General features: G+C 36.2%; 1 protein-coding gene across 1 annotated transcript in view; it reads left to right on the top strand.

Moving 5' to 3' along the window:
* Window positions 1-25,119, top strand: part of DIAPH3 (diaphanous related formin 3) — a 470,879-nt gene that overhangs the window by 227,509 nt on the left and 218,251 nt on the right. The window contains exon 20 of the mRNA XM_074378260.1: window positions 446-547. Coding sequence (XP_074234361.1) covers window positions 446-547 — 102 coding nt within the window. The remainder of the gene's footprint in view (window positions 1-445; window positions 548-25,119) is intronic.

Here is a 25,119-nt window from a genome sequence, read left to right as displayed (position 1 = left end):
TGTTCTTTCCTTTCCCTATTAGTAGCAATAGAGTGATTTCTTTTATCCCCCTGAGTGAAGTGCTAAAATATGTTTGGCTTTGCCTGAAATTTCTGACACTTAATTCCCCAAAGCTGAAATGTAATTGATCACATTTATCCAGGTGAGAAAGCTGTTCCTCTGGTATAGGTTGAATTCTTCTTTCTCAATTATATAGCTAATCAAATAAACATTCAGTAGTGCTTGATTTGAATATATAATAACTCTGGATAGAGAGGAGGAAAACTGACTGCTTTCAAGATGCAGAGAATGTTAGCTAAAGGCTGAGTTATCAGGGAGGTTACCTAGAAATAAAACTAAAGATTAACTTTTTTAATGGTTTCCTTCTCGTAGTTAATTAATAAATTTTCCTGAAATTTAAGAAGCACATTTAATGAAGATATTTTCTTTTGGTTTCAATTTTTAGAACTTAATAAAGCATCTTCCTGATCAAGAACAATTAAATTCATTGTCTCAGTTCAAGAGTGATTATAACAACTTATGCGAACCTGAGCAGTTTGCTGTTGTGGTAAGTACCATCTCTCAGCGTCAGCTCTTTTTGGAAGGGATTTTTATACTTTGCAAAAATGGAGGAAAGAAAACGTTAAGCCTTTTCACGTCATTATTGCTCACAAACCTTTAATGTCCATTTGCTTTCTTTTATAACCTAACAGTATTTATGGGAAATTATCTTGATTTAAAATACATATTGAAACTCATGCCTTAAATGACGTCCAAGGAGTTTTTCAAAAGTAAAAACATTGATTGTTTGTGTTCTCTATTTAATGACAAAACATGAAATGGAAACTGCACTCCCATGACTAGAGAGTATATTTTTGATTCATTCTAGAGCTCTGTATTCCAGCATGTTACAAGAGTAGTTTCCGTTTCTCATTGTAATCATTCACTTCAGTTCATCTCATATGTTAGACTCTGAAATTAGAAATAGAGTCTCTTTCTTGGCAATGAGGGTGAAAAATGAATACATTTTAGAAAATCTTTGAGACACCTTGATAATCATCTTGTTCCAGCCTCCTATTTTATAGGAGATGGGGTCTGAAGAGGTGAAAGAAAGACCTGCCAGTGTTATATGTTAGCTGTATTGCAACTTAAAATTAAGATTTTTATCAAGCTTTCTTTTCTCCTGCCCTTCCTTCTTCCATTAAATTATCGTTTTGAGGTTAGTTATACTCAGTCATCCTGATGATATTTAAAGAAGCATTTCATTTTTTAAAATACGGAAGATCGTTCATTTTATTCCTGTAGTCTTCAGGTATATCACTACCAACCTCCAGGGACATGATGAAATTGTATTTGATATAACTTTGAAAATTTGGGTTGGCTAACTAAAGGACTGTGTCTACATGCTGTATTTCGCATGCTGTCGGTATTTGCACTTAAACGCCTTCCTGTCCTGTCATGAACCCATTCTACTCAGCCTTCCTTGAAGAGCCTCTCCCCCTCCCCCACCCCCGGCCCCCAAAGTTACAATACTCAGAATAAAAAAAATCAGGGGTTCTCCTGTTCATAGGCTTATAATTTTTGTTATAAAACTTTTAAACTTACTGTCTTTAGAAAAATACTTTTCATTTCTTTCTCTTTTTTTGGGGGGGGAATTAAGTGTGCTTATTTGTTTCTTTTTAGAAGAGGTACTGGGATTGAACCCAAGACCTTGTGCATGCTAAGCATGCGCTCTACCACTTGAGCTATATCCTCCCCACTTCATTTCTTTTTAAACCCAGTTCTCCAGGGTATTCTTTTCAATTCAACTTGTCCTTTTTTTTTTTTTTTTTTTAATTTTTGTTCTTTTTTCTCTTTTCTGTATTTCCTTGTTTAGTTTACTTTCCATCTCCTGATCACTTTGTCTTTCTCTTGATCCCTATTTGATGCAGTGTCTTCCACGTGAGAAAAAGTGGAGAATTTGCATTACATTTTTAAACATAGACTACTTAGAATTTTGATTTTTGCCCATCTTTTTTGACTCCTGAAAATCATAACATATAAAGTTATAATTTTGAAATATTTCCTGTGCACATTAAATCTAGAACACAAGCTTATGTGAAAATACCTATTTAACAGGTAACTTTGTTGCATATAATCACAGAGAAGATTTAAAACTATTCCTATGTTATATTGATTGTCATAGAAGAATGAGCTCAAACTTGCAGATATTTTATGTTTATTTAAATAGTCAGATTATGCCTGCCTTTGAAAACTAGAGTTCACATCAAAGAAGTATGATTTACAAGCAGTGTACTCAGAGGGGTCAGAAAAGTTAAAACAATTATATTCCCAGATACCAGTGCTAGAGGTTATAGTTTTGATTTTAAGGCAGAGATGGACCACTTCCATTTCAGGACTTGTCAACACAAACTTGACCTTGAGTCTACACATTCCATGCTAGGTCATTCCTGACTGCAAATGGAATATAGTGAGGAAAGAGTGATGCTGTTGAAAACTGTCTGCTTTGGAAATATGAACAGAGCTTCATTATCTGTTGATTATGAATATTGCTAAAAATATTGTTTCAAGTTCTGGCTTGTGTTGTACTATCATTTTAAAAAATACATATGTTTTGGTGAAGAAAGGAGAAAGAAAGTTGAAGAAAAGATAAGAACTTTTTATATACTCTTTTTTGGGGGGGCATCAAATAGTAATGTTCTTTAACTCTACCTTTTTTCCATTTCAATTTTTTGCCATTTCCAAATGGCTGCCCCTTCTTCTCAAACCCCCACACCCCAAAAAGACAGAGAAACCTGCTTAAAGTTCCAAACAATATTTGAGAATTAACCAAAAAATGATGAAAAGCGTGGAATGCCTGAAGTTTTCTGTTCCCCTTTCTGGATTAAAAGCTCAGTATTAAGTTTCCTAATTCATTAAGGAGTGATATGTTTTCAGTTTATCAACATTGTATAAAACATACAATAATTTGGTGGTTTTAGAAAACTGATTATAATTACCGTGTATATGTTTAAAAGATTCCCACAATACTCTTTTACTTTTAAAATAATAAAATTAATGTAATTTATTATGTGTCTATCAAGGATGGGCTTTTAACTTGAAGTAAGCTAAACTGCAGATTCCTACAAGACTTTTCTCCTATAGAAAAACATTTACTTATTTCATAAACCTAGATTTCAAGTCCTTATCATTTCTACCTAAAAAATCATCACAGAGTTTAAAGAATAATCAAGGGTTGGGACTTTTGAACCTACTACACCTCGAATAGGGCCAAAACTTGCCTTTTCATTTGTTTTCGCCATAGATAGACGTGCTCTTGGCTCTGTTTCATCTTCTGGTTCTGTACACTGATACTGTGATTTCTAGCATTGTTTTCCTTTTAACAAAAATCAGTTAAAACCCTGCAGTTAATGTTACTTGCCAGTCAGTTTAAATTTTTCTTTCATCCAATTATGAAAATTCATTAATTTCATTCATGTTAATTACAGATTTCCCAGAAAGGCATATCCTATTTAAATAAATACTCGAATTTGATACAAAAGATAAAGTCACTACAGTTGTTTGCATTATATAATTAACTTTAATTCCACACAAGAATTATGTAAAACACTTAATAAACAAAAAGCAGCTTCCCTGGACATCAATATTTTTTTACATTATTTCTCTTTGATAGAAGGGCAGTGTGCAAAAGTAACACATCCAGAATGCTAGTAACCAATGTCAATTAAAGACCAAATAGAATATATAAAATGTAGCATATAAATTATAAACATGTTTTACTTTTATCATGTATTACTTACATACAGCTATCCAGGGTTCTGTTTCCCAGAGAGTATGGTATACAAATATACTCTGCAGAAATATGTGAATATCCATTAACTTGTGCATCCTTGAAGCCTCCTTTCAGTCACTAAACCACTTGCTGGACCTGTGTTCCCTCCAGGTTTCTTGTAATAGAGAGTTTCATATCCATTTTTATTTATTTGTCCCTTGAAATTAGAAGCAAAATTCTTTAATGCTGACATTATCTCTAATACTTAAAAATAGCTTTAATGCATGAGTACTAGACATGGGTAGTTTTTGATGGTACTAAGCATTTAGATTCTCATCCGTTATTTCTAGTAATTCAGAATCTGAAGGTCCCTTCCTGAACTTCCTTGCAGCCCTTCTGCCTTGGGCAACGGCCATTGTGAGCAGGACGGTTCTCACATGTTCCAGAGCTGGCCCTGTCCATGCGTTATAGTCTAGCAGTGGGTGCACATGATGATGGTTGGTGGATGGGACCTTTTAGAGTTGATAACTGGTGCTATGAATTCAGGGCCTAATAGTTTAATAATATTATTGACTTGTTTTTTGTAGTTGATTATATGTCCTATGCTTTCTAGGAGATTCTGGCATATGAAAAATTAAAACTAATCAGAAAGTCTGAAAAAGCCATCATTTAATGCTGAGGGACTAAGGATTCTGGTTAAATGGTATTTTGGTATTTTAGAGAAGTGTCCTGGGAGGTGGTCTGTCTCTGTATCTTTCTGTGTGACTTGAAATGAATCAGACAGTTTATATGCTGATTTTATTTGTTGGTTTTAGGTTTGGGGCAGCAGACATTGAGTACTAACTGATGTGCTTAATTGGAAATATTCTTTTCCCTGGACAGTCCATGACAGAACTTTTGTTGGGAAATCAGTTAATTTTTGGCATGCCCTATCTTCATGCTTTATTCAAATTAATATTCTATCAATAAGATTAAGAAATTAAAATATGCTTTCTAGAAACTCTTACTCTTTGGATCAATTGCCTGTCTATTTTCTTGAATTTCTTCCTTCCCTCTTCTGCCCCAGTTCCTTTTCATTTCCTCAAAATACTGCCTACTTACCAAAGGTTGTTTTCCTTGGAGTAGTGCCTGATTTTAGTTGTATGACTGTATTTTTCATATTTGCAGTGTTTCTTTGATCAATAAGCCATTAGGTTAAATCACTGCTCACAGTGGCATGGTTTAACAGTGTGAGAAACAAGACATGTAAAAATTCAGTGGGATCACAAGATTAGCTGAAGTTTGAAAAGAGCCTAAAATTTGCATTTGAAACTGAGTATACTAGACTTTCTTTGATTACAAATTCTAGGTTTTTGAGTACTTGTCTCCATATTATTTAGTTCTGTTAAACTGCCGATTTTTCAAAGGAGTCATAACATTTATAGAAAATTGGATTGAACAAATGTCCTGTTTGTGTACTGTATTTTGATCTGCCGCCATTTGGTGTCACTGTAGGGCAGGACTTTTAAACTTTGTGTAGTGGAGCTATCTTTTTTTTTTTAATCAAAAAATGTTGTAAGACATTCATGCATATTTCCCTGCATTAAAAATGGCTTGTTTTAAAATACACCCAAATATTCTTGTTGTAAAACATGCAAATAATATATAAAAGCATTGACTACAATGTTGAAGTTCCTTGTATCCCACTAGCCATTATATTCCATACAGATGATCATTTTTAACATTTTGTTGGCTTTCCAGTCCTATTTCTTTGCACTTACAAATGCATGCATGTTCATATGCACATTTAAAAATATATTGTTCTGAAACTTTTCACTATGAAATATGTTTTGGAGATTTTTTAATTTTTTTTTGTTAAAGTATAGTCAGTATATACTGTTGTGTCAATTTCTGGTGTACAGCACAATACTTCAGTCATATAGGAACACACATATATTCATTTTCATATTCTTTTTTAACCGTAAGTTACTACAATATATTGAGTATAGTTTCCTGTGCTATACAATATAAACTTGATGTTTATCATATTTTGTAGGAATCCTCCTGTATTTCGAAATGAGAGGCCCTCTGCCAGAGTTTAGTAGGTGTCCTGTGCGATTCAGTGGGTTTGTAGATGTAGTTCTTGGTGTACTTGTGGGAGAGGGTGAGCTGTGAGTCTCTCTACTCTGCCATCTTGGCTCCTCTATCAAGATTTTTATTTTTATGATGTGATGTTTTAAAATTCTTATGTGGTATTTCATGGTCCATATTATGACTTGTTTTTACACTGTTCTCTAAATGAAGGATGGTTAGTTCTTGTTTTCCCCAGGGTTTAAAAAAATTAATTCTGCATACATGTTTGTATATGTATTTGAAGGCAATGTATCATAGATGTTATGTACATGAACTCTGGGTTTAAATCCTAGATCAATCTTACCAGCTGTGTGATTTTGGGTAGTTAATTATTTTTCTGTACCTCGACTTTTATATCTATGAAATGAGACTAGTTTCCTGTTGCTGCTGTAACAAAGTACCACAGACTTAGTGGCTTGAAACAACATAAGTTTATTATCTTATAATTCTGGAGGTCAGCATTCCAAAATGGACCATTAGTGCTGTGTTCCTTCTGAAGGCTCTGGGGAGACATTTATTTCCTTGCTTTTTCCAGCTTCTGGAAGCTGCTCACGTTCCTTGGCTTATGACCCAGCATCACTCTGACTTCACCTTTTGTCATCACACCACCGTCTCTGACCCTGTCCTCCCCTCTTAGGAGGACCTTGAGCTTAGAGTGGGCCTACTTGGCTAAGCTAGGACAATCTCCTCATCTCAAAACCCTTAATTTAATTACAGACACAAAGTCCCTTTTGCCGTGTAAGATGATGTGTTCAAAAGTTTTGGGGATTAGTATGTGGCCATACTTGGGGGACCAGTGTTCTGCCAACCACCAGGATGATAGTATTATGCCTCCACGGAATTCTCCTGATTATTGAATAAATTAATAGTGAATATGTGTCAATCATTTGTAATCATAAACTCTTTATAAGCGTTAGCTTCTGTCATTAACATTATTATTTCTTTAGAAAAGAGTCTCATAGTTTGAATTTCTAGGTCAAAAGTGGTTTTAATCTTGATAATTAATGCCAAATTAGCCTTCCAGGAGATGTGTCAGTTTATACTTTTATGAACAATATACATGAGGATTCTTTTTTCCTTTTGTTCTTTTTTATTTTTTTGGCACCATCAGTATCAGTAGTACTTAATATTATCTATCTTTTTTCACTTGGTGATTTTTTTTTAAACTTTATGTTTCCTGGTTATCAAATGAGATTGAGGTAGTTGTTATATATTTATTGATAATTTTTATTTCTTCTTGGAATTGCCTATTAATGTTTTATTTTCCTACTGTATTATCGTTTTTCCTTATAACTTACAGAAGCTCCTTATATAACCTGTGTGTTATTCCTTTGTAAGTATTTGCAGTGCCTCTTACTTGTCTTTCCGCTTTGATTTGTGATGTCTGCTGTGCCTTGCATTTTTGACGCTCAGTTATAAAAATGAGTTCAAAACCCATGTTCTTCCCTTAATTATGGGAATGTGTTCTGTGTTTTGGGACAAGCTTGGTCCTTGGCATATAATAAGAGCAGGGTACATAGCAGATGATTAAGTCTTTCTTTTGATTCCCTAAGTTCCTTCGGTTGCTCCCCATAACTTTTACATGGATGTCCCGAATTCTTAGAATAGCAGTAAGCCTTAGACAAAAGGTTTATTGAGATATAATTGACATACAAGCAAATGCACATACTTAAAATTTGTAGAATTTGTTTAATTTTGACATAAGCACACTCATGAAGCCATGACCATAGTCAAGATAATGAACGTACTCATCACCCCGAGTGTTTGTTCAGACCTCTCTATAATCCCCTCCTTCCTAGCCACCCACTCACTTTAAGGAGTGAGTCACCCACTGTCTTCTAAGGATGCGATTCCTGCCATCCCCGCCCACCTCTTGCCTTCCTTTCTCCCTGGCCTTCATCTTTCCTCAGCAACTTGCTGTGCTCTCAAGGCACCTTGCTCAGACCTGTTAGCATGCTCCCTTCCCTTCTTTCTGCCTCAAGGAAGCCTTCTTGGGGATGCTTTCCCTAGCGCTTCTGTTATTCCTTGCAGAATTCAGCATCCCTCCTCTGTGTTACCATAATGCCCAGTGTGTATCTCTAAATGGTTCTTATCACCCTGGAATATAAGTGCTGTTTTACACGTCACAATCTTCATTTATGCTCAGAACTTTTTGATGGGCTGAAGAATACCTTTATATTTCCAACACATGGCCCATATTCCAGTACACAGTGTCACTGGCTAAGTGACTATATGAAATAAGAAAGAGATGAACAGAAGGGAGGAAAAATATATAGCGAGAACAGTAAAATAAAAACAAAGTTAAAAATCATTTTTAAGTGTTTATTGTTTTAGAACAATTGATGGTTCACAGGAAAATTGGGAGGAAGTTACGGAGATTTCCTAGTCCCTCCTCCCACCACCACAGGCAGAACTTCCTCGTTTATCAACATCCCTCACCAGAGAGATACAGTTCTTATAATTCACAGACACATCATAATAACCCAAGGTCCATAGTGTACCTTAGGGTTCCCTGTTGGTGTTGTACATTCTATGAATTTGGACAAATATATAATAACATGCCCATCATTATGGTATCACACAGAGTATTTTCATTGCCCTAAAACAAATGTATTTTAAAATCACATTTTCAAGTGAAAATGTGAAGTACTTTTGAGATAATTATTTTAATTTTTGTTAAAATGAGTCTCTAGATAACGATTTCTCTGGGTGAGAGTGGGTTAATTCAAAAGTAGACAAAGTAACCAACATGTTTGAGCATAAAAGTTTGAATTCACGCCTTTTTTCAGAACAGAATGTAAGCACCCTGTGTGATTCTGCCACTTAACTTGTGGAGTTGTCACAGTATTCCACTTTTCTCCTGATACCACACCTACGTTGGACTTCTTCCTAATCTTTCTTTAGCTCAGAAGGACATGCTGTTTAAGTCTGTGAATACTCAAGGTACCCTATACCCTACTTCTTTTGGTACTCATTGGTTTTTAATTTTCTAAAAAGGTGTTGAGGAAATTGCAGTTTGGTGTAGGAATCATGGCTGATTGAAACAACTTCAAAAAAGTCTGACCAAGGTTGGTGAGGGACCTGAAAGAATTTGTCCACTGAGCCATCACTTTCCCAGACTAAATAGATCTGTCTCTCTTTCATTCCTTGGTGTTGATTATTTCAAGTGCTTTGCAAATATCCAGATATAAAATCAATCATGTTCCACAGAATTATCACTTTAAAACTTAACAAAAGACCTGGAGTTAATAAGATATAATTTCTTCTTCCAGACCCATTTTGACTTCTTATAATTACTGTTTCCTTTTCTCTTTAATAATTCATCTTCCATCTTGTCTGTCTGTGACATAAATCTTGCCAGTCTCTCCTCCCGGAAAATAGAATTCTGTTTGTCTTCAGTTGCTGCTTTTTGGTTCCTGTCCAGTAGTTTGAGGTCCTTCAGATTTCACGATGCTCTAGACAGGACCTTGGCAATCTCATCTACCAATCTTCCACTACCCAGGGAGGACATTTGTTTAGACTAATAAACTGTTGTAACTATATTCATAGCTATTTAAATCTTAAAAATCTGCTTCTCCTAAGATCAGAAGCTGTTTCAGCTGTTGTTCAGTTATTCTTGTCACTTTGCTTTGTAACCTTTTTGACACGCTTCTGCCAGAATCCAGGACTTAATATAGGCTCCCTAGCACAGATGGCTTTTCTTTTACCTAGACTGGGACTTATTAATTTTGCTTGCTTTCAGTTATCATTGATCTGTAGCCTAAAATTCTTGAGACATTTAATACTTATATCATTTTTCTTATGATCTGATTTCTGCTTTTCATCTCCTTCAGCAATCTAAGTCAAAATAGTCACAATGCCATTTGAATTTTTAATTGAATGGATAGGAATTTTGTTGGCTTAAGTAGTTAGAAATCAGTTATCAGCTAGAAGACATCTCTGCCTTGTTTGGCCTAGTATTTTCTCTGAAGATCTTTTCTCTCACAGATTTCTTCTTAATTCTGCCTACACATGACACCAAGGAAGTACATGTTGACAAGACTCTCAAAAGGCCATTTGCACCTTTCCTTTTCATGTTTAACAGGTTGTGTAAAATAATGTGTAACAGATTTATTGATTTAACTAAATATACTGAAATTCACAGAAAATTAGAGGCTTCTTTTATGGTTGAACTTAACATGCTTCACTGCTGATAAACTGAAAATATTTAAGAACTTTTCAGAGGGGAGGGTATAGCTCAAGTGGTAGAGTGCATGCTTAGCATGCATGAAATCCTGGGTTCCATTCCCAGGGCCTCCTCCAATAAATAGATAAATAAATAAACCAACCAACCAACCAACCAACCAACCTAATTACCCCCTCCCCCCAAAAAAACTAAAAAAAAAAGAGCTGTTCTGGTATTGATTTGAGTTCTTATTAGATGATTCTGAGGAAATGGCTTCAGGTTCCATGTTGCCTCAGCCTTTAGGTGTTACAGGGACTGGGATTACCAGATGTTTTATGGACAAACTTGGACCTTGAGATGATACTGGCAACTGCATCACTGTCTGATACATTTTATTTGAATACCTTGACTCCTTGGTTCAGCAGTGATTCATTTGTTTATTTATTCAACAAGTATTTATTGAACACCTACTGTGCAGGGCATTGCTCTAAATTCTGAGGTTGTTGCAATGAACATGTCTCTTACTCCTTCTTGGTCTTACATTTTAGTTCCGTATGGTAACAATATACACATAAACAAACACATGACGTGGTGTCAAGTAATAATGAATCCCGCCTCAGGAAGTGTGTGTCTGTGTGATTGATATGGCTAGGGAAGGCAGGAGCCTTTGTGACCTCTTAGGGAGGCACGTTATAGACAGAGGAGGCCACGAGCCCCAGACTCTGAGGGACAAGTGAGTTTGGCACAGCTGAGGCCAGTGGCTGTGGCAGAGTGATGGAGGGGGAGTGAGAACAGGAGGTGATGCTAGGGAGGCCACCAGGACCTTGCAGCCACAGTGTGAGGCCTGTTGACGTTATCCTAAGAAAGCCACTGGAGCGTTTTAAACAAAGAAGTGAAATGATCGGATTTGTGCTTTAGATTTAGATCAGATTTATTATTCTGGCAGCTGTGTGAGGAACAGATTACGGGGTGGGGGCATAAATCAAAGCCAGTGGTCAGTTAACACGCTCTGACAACGATTAAGGTGAGAAATAGTGGAGGCTTGACAGGCTGGAGGGCAGTGTCAGTGGTGAGAAGGGCAGATTCCGCATGCATTTGTAGAGTAGAGAAGACAGGATTCCTGACAGATTAGATTTAGGGCAGGAGAGGAGTCAAGGGTGACCCCATGGTTCTCGGGCTGTACAGGTAGAAAGACAGGGGATTCTGTTTACAGAGACGAGGAAAAGACTTGAAAGCAAAGCAGGCTGTGTGAGGAAGATCACTTAAAATGTCTGTAGACACCTACGTGGACGGAGGACATATGCACGTGGGTGTAGGCTGGGAGTTCAGGGCCGGGGGTATAAATTTGGGAACCAGGCACAGAGAGGTGGAATTTAAAGCTGTGGGATGGGATGAGATCACCTGTGGAGGGAATTAGAAACAGAACACAGGAGGCAGTGAAGGACAAGGCAAAATTCACAAACCTTTCTGTTTTTCTCGATCTTCTCCCTAGAGAGGGGCCCGTCACCAGCAAGGTTTTGTTTGTTTTTGCTGCTGGTTACCACCTCTCTGAGGAAAATTGCAATCCCCGGTCTAGGGAATTGTACAAGGTGATTTTATAATATGACACTATTGCAGTTTGTTTCCAACAGTAAGCATGAGGCCAGGTGAGAGGGCAATTTGGCATTTGTAGGATGTGATTCATCAGGGACCTTTGGAAAGAAACTAGTGGTCATGAGAATAGTGGTCGTGAGACTATGTGTCTGTGTAAAGAAGGAAAAACTACTTTTGCCTCCAGATCTTGCTCTCATAGGAAAGAAAATGGAATAATATCTAATGTATCATAGTAATAAATATATAGTGTCTATGTTATGAACTAAGATGAAGTTAAAATACCACAAGTGTGCAGGCATATTCTGTGATAAAGTGACTCTTGTTTAATCAAGGGATGGAGTTCATTTAGTTCAAATCTACATCAAAATAGTAATATCAAATCCAGCCATTAATGGAAAAAATCACTGACTACCAATTGTGTTCTCTGTAGAGTGGGAGGATAAGTGGAACTGAACTCCGAATGAATTCTCTTACGAGCTTTTGTTACCCTTGTTCCCCTGAAATTAGTAGAATGTCAGCTATATTAAATAACTCTGCAATTCTTTAATTTGTTAGAACTCATAAAAACAGAGTGATCGGAATAATATGCAGTTTCATTGAGTTGCTAACTCTAGTGAGTTTCTCAAAAAGTTTGAATTTTCAACTGTGATTTATATTGATCTTCCTTTTTTCACATGGTGCTAAGAAGTACAAAATGTTGTATGTGTTAAGTGTAACAAGCATGTAAAAGTGTGTGAAATAATTTGATAATATTAAGAAATGATGTATATCAGTTTGTTTTTTTAAACATTTTTTATTGATTTATAATCATTTTACAATGTTGTGTCAAATTCCAGTGTTCAGCACAATTTTTCAGTCATACATGGACATATACACACTCATTGTCACATTTTTTTCTCTGTGAGCTACCATAGGATTTTGTGTATATTTCCCTGTGCTATACAGTATAATCTTATTTACCTATTCTACAATTTTGAAATCCCAGTCTGTCCCTTCCCACCTTCCACCCCGCTGGCAACCACAAGTCTGTATTCTATGTCTATGAGTCTATGTCCTGTATTTATGCTTTGTTTTTTTGTTTGTTTCTTTGTTTTTGTTTTTGTTTTTTAGATTCCACATATGAGCGATCTCATATGGTGTTTCTCTTTCTGGCTTACTTCACTTAGAATGACATTCCCCAGGAGCATCCATGTTGCTGCAAATGGCGTTATGTTGTCGGTTTTTATGGCTGAGTAGTATTCCATTGTATAAATATACCACCTCTTCTTTATCCAGTCACCTGTTGATGGACATTTAGGCTGTTTCCATGTCTTGGCTATTGTAAATAGTGCTGCTATGAACACTGGGGTGCAGGTGTCATCCTGAAGTAGGGTTCCTTCTGGATACAAGCCCAGGAGTGGGATTCCTGGGTCATACGGTAAGTGTACTCCTAGTCTTTTGAGGAATCTCCGCACTGTTTTCCATTGTGGCTGCACCAAACTGCATTCCCACCAGCAGTGTAGGAGGGTTCCCCTTTCTCCACAGCCTCTCCAGCATTTGTCATTTGTGGATTTTTGAATGACGGCCATTCTGACTGGTGTGAGGTGATACCTCATTGTAGTTTTGATTTGCATTTCTCTGATAATTAGTGATATTGAGCATTTTTTCATGTGCCTTTTGATCATTTGTATGTCTTCCTTGGAGAATTGCTTGTTTAGGTCTTCTGCCCATTTTTGGATTGGGTTGTTTATTTTTTTCTTACTGATTCGTATGAGCTGCTTATATATTCTAGAGATCAAGCCTTTGTCGGTTTCATTTGCAAAAATTTTCTCCCATTCCGTAGGTTGTCTTTTTGTTTTACTTATGGTTTCCTTTGCTGTGCAGAAGCTTGTAAGTTTCATTAGGTCCCATTTGTTTATTCTTGCTTTTACTTCTTCTAGGAGAAAATTTTTGAGATGTATGTCAGATAATGTTTTGCTTATGTTTTCCTCTAGGAGGTTTATTGTATCTTGTCTTACGTTTAAGTCTTTGATCCATTTTGAGTTGACTTTTGTATATGGTTTAAGGGAGGGTTCTAGCTTCATTGCTTTGCATGCTGCTGTCCAGTTTTCCCAACACCATTTGCGGAAGAGATTGTCTTTATTCCATTGTTTATTCTTACCTCCTTTGTCAAAGATGAGTTGACCAAAAGTTTGTGGGTTCATTTCTGGGCTCTCTATTCTGTTCCATTGGTCTATATGTCTGTTTTGGTACCAATACCATGCTGTCTTGATGACTGTGGCTCTATAGTATTGTCTGAAGTCTGGGAGAGTTATTCCTCCAGCCTCTTTCTTTCTCTTCAGTAATGCTTTGGCAATTCTGGGTCTTTGATGGCTCCATATAAATTTTATTATGATTTGTTCTAGTTCTGTGAAATATGTCCTGGGTAATTGGATAGGGATTGCATTCAATCTGTAGATTGCCTTGGGCAGTGTGACCATTTTAACAATATTGATTCTTCCAATCCAAAAGCATGGGATATCTTTCCATTTTTTAAAGTCTTCTTTAATTTCCTTCATCAATGGTTTATAGTTTTCTGTGTATAATTCTTTCACCTCCTTGGTTAGATTTATTTCCAGATATTTTATTACTTTGGGTGCTATTTTAAAGGGGATTGTTTCTTTACTTTCTTTTTCTGTTGACTCCTCGTTAGTGTAAAGAAATGCAACTGATTTTTGAACGTTAATTTTGTAACCTGCTACCTTGCTGAATTCTTCAATCAGCTCTAGTAGTTTTTGTGTGGACCTTTTACAGTCTTCTATGTATAGTGACATATTGTCGGCATATAGTGACACTCTGACCTCATCTTTTCCAATTTGGATCCCTTTTATTTCTCTCTCTTGCCTGATTGCTGTGGCTAGGACTTTCAGGACTGTGTTGAATAGGAGTGGTGATAGTGGGCATCCTTGTCTTGTCCCAGATTTTAGTGGGAAGCTTTTGAGTTTTTCACCATTGAGTACTATGCTGGCTGTAGGTTTGTCATATATAGCTTTTATTATGTTGAGATATGTTCCCTCTATACCCACTTTGGCGAGAGTTTTTATCATAAATGGGTGTTGAATTTTATCAAATGCTTTTTCTGCATCGATTGAGATGATCATGTGATTTTTGTCCTTTCTCTTGTTGATGTGATGTATTACATTGATTTGCGTATGTTGAACCAGCCTTGTGTCCCTGGGATGAACCCCACTTGGTCATGATGTATAATCTTTTTTATGTGTTGTTGGATTCTATTTGCTAATATTTTGGTGAGGATTTTGGCGTCTATGTTCATCAGTGATATTGGCCTATAATTCTCTTTTTTTGTAGTGTCTTTGCCTGGTTTTGGTATGATATGTGTGTCAGTTTATCTTCAGCACAATCTGTTTTTCACACAGCAGCTAGTGATGTAATAAGTCAGATAATGTTCTGTCTCCACCTGTGACCTGAGACTGACTTCCCATCCCAAACGAGAAGCCAAAATCCTTGCCATAGTCGACAAGATTCTGTGTCATATGTCATTGCTTGGCTGTTTCTCTTCATCTTCTTCTTCTGTGTTTTTTTTGTTTGTTTGTTTGTTTTGTTTTGTTTTGGTTTTGGTTTTCCTACCAGCTTTTTTGAGATATAATTGACAAACAGAACTGAAAGGTATCTTAAGTGTTCGGTGTGATGTTTTGATATATGTATACATCATGAAAAGATTCATTCCGTTGAGTTAACATGTCTGTCTCCTGACATATTTATCTTTTTTGGTGAGAATATGTAAGGTTTACTCCCTTAGAAATTTCAGTCACACAATACAGCGTTATTAATTGTAGTCACTGTACTTTAGATTAGATACTCAGACCTTATTCATTTTACAACTGAAAGTTTGTACCATTTTATCAACTTCTCCCTATTCCCACCCAGCCCCTGGCAGCCACTTTTCTACTTTCTTTTCTTTTCTTTTCTTTTTTTTAACTTTTAATTGAAGTATAGTCAGTTTACAATGATGTGCCAATTTCTGGTGTAGAGCAGAATGTTTCAGTCATACATATATGTATTCCTTTTCATATTCTTTTTCACTATAGGTTATGACAAGATAAACACCAACTTTATACTGTATAGCACAGGGAACTATATTCAACATGATATAGCAGCCTGGCTGTTTCTTGAGTCATCTACTGACACTCTACCCTGGTAACTCAGCTTTAACCCTATGGCCTCTGTGCTGTTCTTCAAACGTGCCAATCACATTCTTGGGGGGTGGGTAACGTTGGCTGTTTTTTCTTCTTGGATCTCGTTTTCTACATATGTGCAAATGGCTTGCTTCTTCATGTTGTTTTAGTCTTTCTTCCTATGTCAGCCCTGGAGGTCTTCTCTGAGCACCCTGTTTCAAGTTTTGCATGTCCTATTGCCTGTAGCACTTCATTTCCTCTTCCCTGCCTTATCCTCCCCACCCCAACTCCAGGCACTCATCACCTTCTTATTTACTGTATTATGCTCTGGCCATTAACCTGTCTATTTGTTTAAGCTCAGAATGTCCGCAATCATGGCGGGTGTCCTTCTCTTAGGTCTCTGTTGGTGAATTTCTATTGTCTTAAACAATACCTGGTACATCATAAGCACTAATAAATATCTGATAAATGAATAACTTCTTCTAAGGTACTTTATGATTTATTTAGTTAAATTATTTATTTATTTATTTATTTATTTATGTATTTATTATTTATTTATTTATTTATTTATTTATTTATTTATTTATTTATTTATTTAATTGAAGTATAGTCAGTTATAGTGTGTCAATTTCTGGTGTACAGCAAAATGTCTCAGTCATGCATATGTGATTTATTTTAAATACTGAAAAGGTAAAACCATTTAGCTCCTGGCTTCCTGGGGCTTGCCGTGTAATTTGTTCCTAGAATTGAAACCCTAATCTAGGTGAAAACAACTTTGTCTTGATATTCCAAATTCTTTCAACTATCCCTCATTGCATTTCTCATCTAATTAGACAGACCTGTATTTGCATATGGAACTTACCATATACTAGCTGTGAAATTTTGGACAAGTTTGTTAACAGCCCTCAAGTTCATTTTCTTTATTTATAAAATGTACATGAGTTTAGAACCTATGTCATTAGGTTGCAGTGAATTTAAAGAAAAGCATGCATGTGTGGACTCAGTAGTGAGTAATAACAGCCCAATTCTGTTAGCCACTGTTACCCTCACCATATTTTTACTTTGAATGTTTTTATTCTCATCTGTCATGATCCAGTTCAGGACCCACTTTCTTTCTCTAAGAGTCATTTCCTACTTTACATTTAGAATTCTCTCTCTCACTGTTCTGTGATCCTCTGGCATGTTTCACGTATATACTTTTGCCCCCGTCACTGTCTTAAGAGTGACTCTCTTAGCATATGGGCAACCTCCTGATTCCAGATCCAACATGGGCCCTTCATCTGTTGCCTTGTATGCTCTTGACCTGCGGTCCATCTCTCCTTACCAGCGTCTACTTTATTGTTCTCTCCTCTGACACCCTTCTGCTTCTTTTCTACTCCTTACCTGGCCCTTTTCCATTGCTTCTAACACTTAAATAAGCATCTTCCTCAGATTCTGCCCTCTACTCTCTCTTTCTTTTCGTATCCTCCTCTTTCTCAATGATTTTATCCCCTCACAATTCTTTTCTAACAACCTACCCCCTTTGACCATTTTGTAGATCTCCCAGACTTTTTGCTCTTTGGCTTTTAAATATACACCATTTAATGTCACAGAACAGCAAAGGGCATCAGTTAGGAGTGTGGCATGAAGGCTGGAACTGAGTCATGAACATCTCAGTTATGATCCACTGTCATGACTCCCAGGTCTCATGATGAGACACGGTGCTCAGGTATTTATTTTCTGTTTCATGGAAACAGTTTTTAAAGGTACAATTCAAATTACAGAAAAACTGATTGGGATGAGTTTCTCTTCTGATACTGGTTGCACACATTGGAGCCAGAAATATGAGCTAGAAGCTTTCTACCTCTAGCTCTCTAACTAGGTAGATCCAACTGAGGATCTTAGCCTTAGAAATCTCCTGAAATTAAAATCATCCAGTTGCATAATAGCTTGATGGTTGTTATAGAAAGTGTGCTCACGGACAAAAAATATACTCAAAATTCATTTTCACTGGCTGAGATATTATAAAACAGCAGGTTAGCCTTCTGCTTGTAAATCATGTCATACAATAGGAAAACTAGAGGAGATTAAAATCTTCTCTGCATTAGTTTAGCCTGATTATTTTTTAATATGGTATCCGAGACTTGTTACATTTAGAAGATGAGAATTTGGATAATAGGAGCAAGGAGAGAGATTAATTTTGGAGTTTCGGATCAATGACATAAGTATTGGACTGAATGAGCAACTGTAGAGCAGCCAGGTAATTACATGACAGTTAGATTATCTGACTTTAGTGTAGTGATGTACAATTCACAAAGTATGTTTATGTACATTTAGCTGATATGTGAATCCCTAATGACAGCCCCTAAGGCTTGTAAGAACTAAAACTCAAACAGAATAGGTGACTTAACCAAGAACACCCACACCTCATAAACAGAAGAGAAGGGTTTCAACCCAGTTTCTGACTCCACATTTCCATATGTTATTTTGTTTCTACCATACAAGACTCCTTATCTTTTGGCAAAGAATTGTAGGTACACAAGAGGTGGGAAAAGGCAAATAAAATGTTAAAGGAAGGTTTTTAAATGTAGACTTTAGTCTACACTGTATTTTTGCTCAAAACAAGTCCCATTCCTGCTTTTCTTTGCAGAAATGAAATATTAACCATTTTAAAACATGTGTTTCAGTAAAACTTTATTCGTGAAAATAGCAGGTGGATTGGATTTGGCCCACAGCCATAGTTTGCTTTCTTCTGGTGTAAAGCATTTTATTTATTTATTTTTTTTAATTTTAATTTTTTTTGACTGGAGTGTAGTTGATTTACAGTGTTTCAGGTATACAGCAAAGTGATTCAGTTTTATTTATATGTGTTCTCCGGTTATTTTCCATTATAGGTTATTACCAGATATTGAATATAGTTCCCTGTGCTATACACAGGGAACAGCAGCTCCTTGTTGTTTATCTGTTTTATATATAGTAGTGTGTATCTGTTAATCCTAAATTCCGAATTCACCCCCTGCCCCTTCCCCTTTGGTAACCAGAAGTTTGTTTTCTATATGTCTGTGTCTATTTCTGTTTTGTAAATAAGTTCATTTGTATCATCTTTTTTAATATTCCACATATAAGTGATATCATATGATTTGTCTTTCTCTTTCTGACTTACTTCACTTAGCACACACACAGTGTATATCTTCTCTATCCAATCACCTGTCGATGGACATTTTGGTTTCTTCCATGTCTGGTGTAATGTAAATAGTGTTGTTACGAACATTGGGGGTGCATATGTCTTTTTGAGTTAGAGTTTTCTCTGGATATATACCCGGGAGTGGGATTGCTGGATCATATAGTAACTCTACTGAGAAAAGGGAACCCTCCTACACTGTTTGTGGAAATATAATAAATTGGTGCAGCCACTATGGAGGACAGTATGGAGGTTCCTTAAAAAACTAAAAATAGAGTTATGCTAACCATTTTTTATCTTCAGACACGTGGGGTCCAAATGGGAGAGACTCTTCTTTCCTTCATTTAAGAGTGTGGACTGTGAACTGCCTTATCAGGCTCATTACCCTGTGACCACTGACTTTACCTGAGAAACCTTTCCCTCATTTTCTGTTCCCTGGTCAAGAGGGAACTGGTGCTCTGGTGCCCAGGGTGAGAGCCCATGAAAACTTCTCTGGGATACCCAGAATCAATTGTTCAAGTTTTACTCAACTTGATTTGCATTGTGACTCCTGGCACAGAGGGTGGCGGTGTTTTGGCCCTACATTTATTTGGTTCTTTATAGTACTTGTCTGGAGTTTTGTTTTTGTTTTTTTTTTCTTTTTTCTTTTTTCTTTTCCCTCTTCGCTTATATTTTTATTTTGTATTGAATTGTGTGTTTCATTAAACGTCCTTATCTTCCATACCAGACTTGGCTCTTTTGAAAGGATAAATGCATTTGTTTTCTTTCCTCTAACATTGGGTCAAGTTTCTCATCCTGAAACTCAGCTATTATCCATTATTAATGCTATTTTTCTTTCTTTACCAAGGGTGCCAATTTTGTATCTAAGTTGACATATTTTATTTAAGGAATGAGATAGGGAACCAAGTAATTTTTTCCCCTTTAGTGAAAAGCTAATGTTAACTTTCATACCACCGGCATCACTACTACCAAATCATTTGACTTCTTATAATATTTGTCCATATTCCTATCTGTTGGAAAAATCAAGTTTTGTCTCTGTGTGTATGTGTACTATATTGCTAATTGACTTACATGATTGACTACCACTGACTTACATTTATATGTTGAATAGCCAGAATTTAGTATAAATTTTAATATATTTAAGAGTTCTCACATTTTATGGCTTTATGCTGAACCCATGATTGGACTAGTATTCTATCAAATTTTTGTTCATTGATGTCACAGTATATGTTTCCTCCTGTAGAAAACTATGTGGCATTCCTGAAATTTTATGCTATGGGCAAGTAGGGTCTTTCTGTCCTATTTTATCAATATTCACTTTGTAGATAACTCCCCTTGGAACCACTAGCCACAGTGATGCACCTCAGTCATTCTAATCAATTGAATGCTGGTATATTCTGAAAGGATTTAAGGTTCTAGTAGCTTTGTATTATGTGTTTCCTTAACACTGTCTTTATTTATACTTTTTCTAAGTTCTGACCCAGAATTTTTTGATGCATTCTATATTTGAATGTAATTAAGAGGAAACTAGTTCAGTTAGCTTCATGACAATTCTTTCCTTCATTGCATAATTGTCTATTTGCTATTCTGTTCTCATTCTGTTACTTTACGTACTATTTTTGCTTTTCTTGTTCTTAGCCTCTTATTTCTAAGTGGATTCTTATTCTTATAATCTCCTTTGGAACTCTCTGTGATTCTAACTGTTGGCTTTAGTAATTACCTCTCTTGCCATTTAAAGATGACTTTTCCCCCCAATTTTATCCTCCCCAAGTTCAGGTCTCCATCTATTTGTTTTTCTTAACCATGGGTCTTAGCTATAGCCTAATCCTGTATTTGTGATGTCCCTTGTCTGGATCCTGCCTTCAAGACTTTCCTTTGTCTTACCACACCTTGGTCAGTGTCCACATAATTCTCCCATTCTTTTTGAAGTGTAGATCACAGACCTGGGCCCTCTGGTATCTTTGGACAAAGCAGTAGACATCCTTTATTGCTGAAGGGTAGCAGAGTTGCCTGAAAATTGTATCACAGAGATTTGGTTTGAATGCTCCTCAAACACACCAACCAAATCAATGGCTTGAACTGAAGCATGAACCCAAACACCGAATGAATTTCTGAAAGACCATTGATTTATTTATAGAAACTCCTGAATGAAAATTTTATTTGTCCTAATGTGGGAACAGAGAATAAAAACTACAAACAGTCAATACTAAGAAATGCAGCAAGGTGTCATTCTTAATGGGTTTCTGTTTGGAATAAATACAGAAACACCTTTGCCATTAATATTCTGGCATTAGAGAAAGAGCAAGAATTTGTAAAATGGCATAGGAAAAATTAAAATCAAGGCAAAGAATCAGTTATTTAAGAGTATTTTGCAGAGAGTTATTATTTTAAAATGTGACCTAGTTAGCAAATGTTACAGGAAAAGACCCTCTTATTTTTTTTTTTCATTACTTCTGAATAAAGTAATCCACAACGTAGTATTTCCTGTGTCACCTTCTCTTACCTCTACTACCCCAGCGCTGTTCCCACAAAGTACCACCCAAAACTTCACTCTCTGTCAGTGAGGTCAGCTTCTGGGGATGGAGCTACAAGGATCAGCTGCCTTTACACCCAAGGACCTGGGTTCTATTTTTTGCTTGGATCCTGTGTCCAGCTCCAAATTTCTCTTTTCCTCTATGACCAACCTTTACCTGGTCCACTAATTAATCTTGAACATGTAGTTAATTAACCACTTGTGAGTTTAGAGGATTTTGCCAAAGTAGATCTTGAACATAAGTATCTTGTTTATGATATTTTAATGATTTCTCATTATCCCTCTTTTGTTAAATGAAATTCCGAAAGTCAGGCAGGGATTGCCACGTCAAAGGTGCTTCTGTTTCATACGTGTTAATGAATAGCAACGGGAAGCCAAATTTAAGTAGAATAAAGCGTGGGTATTTATTTTAGAATAACATGGTTGAGAAAGGACAAAATCTCAAGGAAGCCCATCGTAATTGTATATATTTTTGTATTTGCCATTTATCGATCACCTCTTATATTTCAAGCCCTATGCCTCATGTTTTGAATATACTGTCCTTTTCCACATAGCATCTAGTGACCTTTTAGTAAAAACTAAATGAGATGTCATTCCCAAGCCTAAAAAATCTAATAGCTTGAAATGTGCTTTGTTTTATATTAATATAGCCACTACAGCTTTATTTTGATTAGTGAGATAGCATGGGTTATTTTTTTTGTCCTTTTCCTTTTAACCCACTGTTGTTACAGGCAGTGTATCAGTTGAATATTGCTTTTTTTAAAATCCGATGTGATGATTTCTGTTTTTTAACTAAAGTAGCCATTTTTTAATGTGGTTATTAATATGTGGGGTTTGAATCTACCATCTTGCTATTTATCTATTTATGTCATCTATTGATACTCATTTTCTCTTGGATTGAGTATTTTAATGACTTTATCTTTCTGTTGGCTTATTAGTTATTACTTTTTGTTTAATTTGTAGTTGCTTTAGGGTTTATAAGATATATTTTTTTTAGTACCTTCAAATGATATGATACCACTTGAAGTGTGGAATGAAGCCATAAAACAGTATACTCCCATTTTGGGCTTCATACTGTTGGTATCACACATCTTACCTCAGCATATGTTTAAAACTCTTAACACATTGTTATTTTTACTTTCAACAGTCAGTTGTCTTTTATATCTACACACTACAGTGTTCCTCACTTTGCTGTGTAAATCTTGACTTCCATCTGGAATCATCTTTTTTCTGCCTGAAAAACTGCCTGTAGCAGTTTTTCTTCTTGCAGTGCTAATGAATTCTTTCAGTTTTTGTCTGTCTGAGGGAGTCTTTTTTAACCTTCATTTTGAAAAGCATTTTCATGGGTATGGAATCCTAAGTTGATAGGTTTTTTCTTTCAGCATGAAACATGTTTCTTTCAGCATTTTAAACATGTTGCTTCTTGTTTGAATTATTTGGGCAAGAAATCTGCCATTACTCTTAACTTTGTTCCTCTGTATTTGTGTCTTTTTCCTTCCAGTTGTTTTTGAAGATTTTCTCTGTTACTAGTTTCGCATAATTTGATTATGATTTACCTTGAATATAGTTTTCTCCACATTTTTGTCCTTGGGTTTCATTGAGTTTATTGGTTCTGTGGATTTATAATCATAATTAAATTTGGAATTTTTTTTTTTTAGCCATCACATTTTTCAAATATTTTTCCTGTACCTCCTTTCCTCTATTTCAGGTATGTAAGTTATACATGTATTATTTTATTATTACACGTGTATTAGTCTTCTTAAAGTTGTTCCACAGCCCCCTGATATCTTTTTATTTTCTTTTTCCTCTTTTTTTCATTTTGAATAATTTCTGTGGCCATGTATTCCAGTTCACTAATCTTTTCTTTTTTGGTGTCTAATCTGTTTATGCCCATTCAGCCATCTCCAATATAGCTTTCTACTCTAGAAATGCAGTTTGGTAATTTAAAAAATATATATTTTTCATGTCTTTGCTTAAAATTCTTAATCTTTCCTCAACCTCCTCAAACATAGAAATATAGTCATAGTAACTTTAAACTTTTCTGTCTAGTCTGTCAGTTGTGCGTTTCTAGTTGTGTCTTCATTAAATTTTCTCCTCGTTGCTTTTATTTTCCTGATTCTCCGGGTGCCATGCTGTACTCTAGATACTTCTGTTTTCTTACAAGTATTTTTGAACTTTGTTTTGGGAAGCAGTTAAATTACTTGGAAACAGTTTGGTACTTTCATGGCTTGTTTTAAGCTTTGTTACGTGAAATCAGAGTAGCCTTGAATCTAGAGTTACTTCTCCCTACAGTTGAGAATACCCTTCTGAGCACCCTACTCAATGCCACATGAATTATGAGGCTTTTCCACTCTGGCTGGTGAGAACAGGCACTGTTCCCAGCTTTGTCTGAGGATCAGGCACTGCTACCGCCAGTGCTTTTGACTGATTCTTTTCCCAGCTTTCAGTAGTTTTCTCACATGCATGCGCTGATCAGTTCTACAGGTAAAGACATGAGGGGGGACCTCTTGAGATCTCCCGAGCTTTCTGTCCGTGCTGCTCTGTCCTTTCTGGTCCTCTGTCCTGAGAACTCTAGCTGCCTTGGTATTCCCAGACTCTTTCCTCTCTTGTCTCAACTCATGGAGACCTCCTGGCTCCACCTGGATTCCTTCTCCCTGTGCTAGTTTGGAAACTCTTCCCAGACAGTAAGCTGGGGCAGTCATGGAGTGCGCCTGAGAAACTGTGTGTCAGTGTCTGAAACCGTTGCCTGGGGAGGGGATGGGAAGTAAGTTTAGTCCCTATTTTTCCATCTTTGGCCAGGAGGGAATTTGCCTCTGAACCTCCTAATGGTTTCTATTTCCATTATAATTTGTAAGAAGATCTAGTACCTATTTCTTCAGCCTCATATTCACTACTCCCTTTTTGTCCGCTGTATTTCAGCCATGTTCAGTGTCTGCTTCCATCTCAGATTTGCCGTTACCCTTGCTGCTCCCTCTACTTCAGCCCAGATGCCAGTTCCATGTGGTCGCACTCATTATAATGATGGTCCTCATCATTCTCTATCTATGCGGTCCTACTTATTCATAAGGACTTATCCTTATCTAAAATGATCTTGTCTATTTGTTTTATTGTTTCTCTGTCTTTTTCTGTTTACTTATAGTACACTCCATTTGGACCAGGTCCATGTCATCTTATTTTCAGTGTGTATCCCCAAGGCCTAAAACAGTATTTGGCACATAATAATTGTTCAATGAATAATTGGACACATAAATGAATGAGTAATTATATCTGACTGCCACATAACTCCAGAAATAGTCCTTACCATTTCGTAGCTGAGGCAACTTGTTCACTCAGCCAATAACTGGTACAGCTCATCTGTGAAGAACAGTTTTGTGGCACTAAAGGACATCCTCCATTTTTTTATGGTGACAGTCACTCCTGTATTTTTGTTTGCTGTAGGTGCCCAGTGTACTTGAAGTTGCCTGTAGCAATGGTTTCTGTTTGCTTCATCACTGGAGCAAATTTATTTTTAATATTTAAAAGTTAACTTGAACTAATAAATACAAATTACTTAGTATGTTTGGGTAGGAACTTAAATTATTGAGTTGTTGAAATTAAGTTTTTGGAAACTGTCAGTTTCTAGGTTTTCTTCTTTGAGATTTTAAATCTTCT

This window comes from Camelus bactrianus, chromosome 14 (assembly GCF_048773025.1).
Source record: "Camelus bactrianus isolate YW-2024 breed Bactrian camel chromosome 14, ASM4877302v1, whole genome shotgun sequence".
Taxonomy (NCBI): domain Eukaryota; kingdom Metazoa; phylum Chordata; class Mammalia; order Artiodactyla; family Camelidae; genus Camelus; species Camelus bactrianus.
This window is presented reverse-complemented; position numbering and strand designations above follow the sequence as displayed.